The following is a 2,500-nucleotide window of genomic DNA, read 5'->3' as shown; positions in this document are numbered from 1 at the left end:
AACCACTACGCCACGCGCCTTTACACACACACATACACGTAATGGGAAATAATATAAATTTTAATGATTTAGAGATATACATTTTAAGACTTTTATTTTAATATAAATACCTTGTAGCACTTTCATCTTATTCACTTAAGTCTGCATATATTAAGATATAGTAATTCAGTTCATTTCCGTTGTGATAGCGTTTTACCTTTTTTCTTTCTTATTTATCTATATTTTGTTTTGCATCAAGTGGTATTCTTGGTCAATTTAAAAAAAAAATATGTGTGAGTCACTTTGTACTTATATATGTTATCTACCCATCCATCCTTCCAAGCTATTTGGGTTTATATCTCGACATATTTACATACATCTATGTACGTATGGAGACAGAAACTTAAGACCGTGATATATATATATATATATATATATATATATATATGTAATATAGATATATCTATGTATACATACATACACACACACACACACACACACACACACACATATATATATATGTATATATATATATATTTATATATGTATGTATGTATGTACGTATGTGTATAGATATATGTATGTATATATACATATATATATATCTATGTATATATGTATATATATGTATGTATATGTATATATATATATATATATATATATGTATATATATATATATATATATATATATATATATATATATATATATATATATATGTATATATATATATACACACAGATTTGCATATATGTATGTATCTGTGTATCAATGTACGTATGAATATATCAGTTTATATAAGTTCTTGTTTTATATATATATATATATATGTATGTTTGTGTGTGTGTGTGTGTGTGTGTGTGTGTGTGTGTGTGTGTGTGCGTGTGTTGTTTAATACTGTATGGTTTTCAACAAGTAGTATAGCATACAACGAGTTCAGAGAGTAAAAATTTTATAATGAGAACCACAAAAAGCGTTGTGAAATATGGTTACCCAGGCAATTTGTGCTTTTTATAACAATAATGATAATAATAATAACAACAACAACACCACCACCAACAACAATAATAATAATAATATATGGATGGAGAAATAGATTGATAAATAGATACAAACATACATCTATACACGCACATACATATAGATAGATATTTACATTAATAGGTTGATTTATAGAGAAACAGATAGATAAATAGATAGAATTATCGGTAGCTATTCACATCAATAACTTTATTATGTGTTCACTCCAAGTTTTATACTTCTGAATATCACTGAATTATGTTAGCATTGAAATAAATATGTTTTTTTTGTTTTGTTATGTTTTCAGTACAAATTTGTAACTCCAGTGACATCGATGCTGGTTGTAAAACCGGAGAGTGAATATGATAATCCATTAGATACAACGACACCAAAACCCAGTAAGTGTATTTTCATCATCGCAAATCATATTGTTTATAGAGAACACTTTTGAAACGACCGGTGCCGAATACACACACAAACACACATGCATACACACACTTATGTATGTACAGAGATTATAACCATACCGATACATATAGTTACATATTTATAATTATATATATATATAATTTTATATACTTATATACATATTTATATATATACATACATACATACATACATACATATATATATATATATATATATATATATATATATATATATATATATATATATATATATATATATATATATATATATATAGATATGAGTAAGCACATATAAATGTAAAACGTGGTGGAAAAAAGAATACTCAGATGTTGTTGTTGGCACTCCGTCGCTTACGACGTCGAGGGTTCCAGTTGATCCGATCAACGGAACAGCCTGCTCGTGAAATTAGCGTGCAAGTGGCAGAGCACTCCACAGACACGTGTACCCTTAACGTAGTTCTCAGAGATATTCAGCGTGACACAGTGTGACAAGGCTGGCCCTTTTGAAATACAGGTACAAGAGAAACAGGAAGAAAGAGTGAGAGAAAGTTGTGGTGAAAGAGTACAGCAGGGTTCGTCACCATCCCCTGCCGGATCCTCGTGGGGCTTTAGGTGTTTTCGCTCAATAAACACTCAAATCGAAACCGCGATCCTATGACGCGAGTCCACTGCCCTAACCACTGGGCCATTGCGCCTCCACTGAATACTCAAATACTAGAGGTAGAATAATATGCTTTATTTAAAAGTTGCAGAAATATAATGAAAGCTGTTACTCAGAGTTTCACGTTCCTGTTCTGAGTAACAGCTTTTGTTTATATATATATATGAGAGTCATCGACTATTGAAAAAGTTGCAAGGTACGAAAATTTTAGAAAAAATAAATAAGTAAATGAGTGGAATGCGACCTCGGTGGAGTAAAAATAAATACAAAAAAGGTGGTTTTTTTGTATGAATGTGTATAGAGGATTATATCATTTTGTTTAAAAGAGTTCCAACACTGTCTGTTTTTTGTTTTATTTATATTCCTGCAGAACCAACGTGGGGTATAGAATATGGAATATACAATATATAATAT

The 2,500-nt window shown here is 29.5% G+C and overlaps 1 protein-coding gene across 1 annotated transcript in view; it reads left to right on the top strand.

The window, feature by feature from the left end:
• Positions 1-2,500, top strand: part of LOC106882533 (inter-alpha-trypsin inhibitor heavy chain H3) — a 57,885-nt gene that overhangs the window by 45,412 nt on the left and 9,973 nt on the right. Inside the window, exon 9 of the mRNA XM_089363368.1 lies at positions 1,305-1,395. Within this exon, the coding sequence (XP_089219494.1) occupies positions 1,305-1,395 (91 nt within the window). The remainder of the gene's footprint in view (positions 1-1,304; positions 1,396-2,500) is intronic.

Source organism: Octopus bimaculoides, chromosome 15 (assembly GCF_046866305.1).
Source record: "Octopus bimaculoides isolate indiv1 chromosome 15, ASM4686630v1, whole genome shotgun sequence".
Classification (NCBI taxonomy): domain Eukaryota; kingdom Metazoa; phylum Mollusca; class Cephalopoda; order Octopoda; family Octopodidae; genus Octopus; species Octopus bimaculoides.
The sequence above is the reverse complement of the archived record's forward strand: the minus strand, read 5'-3'. Positions and strand labels throughout refer to the sequence as shown.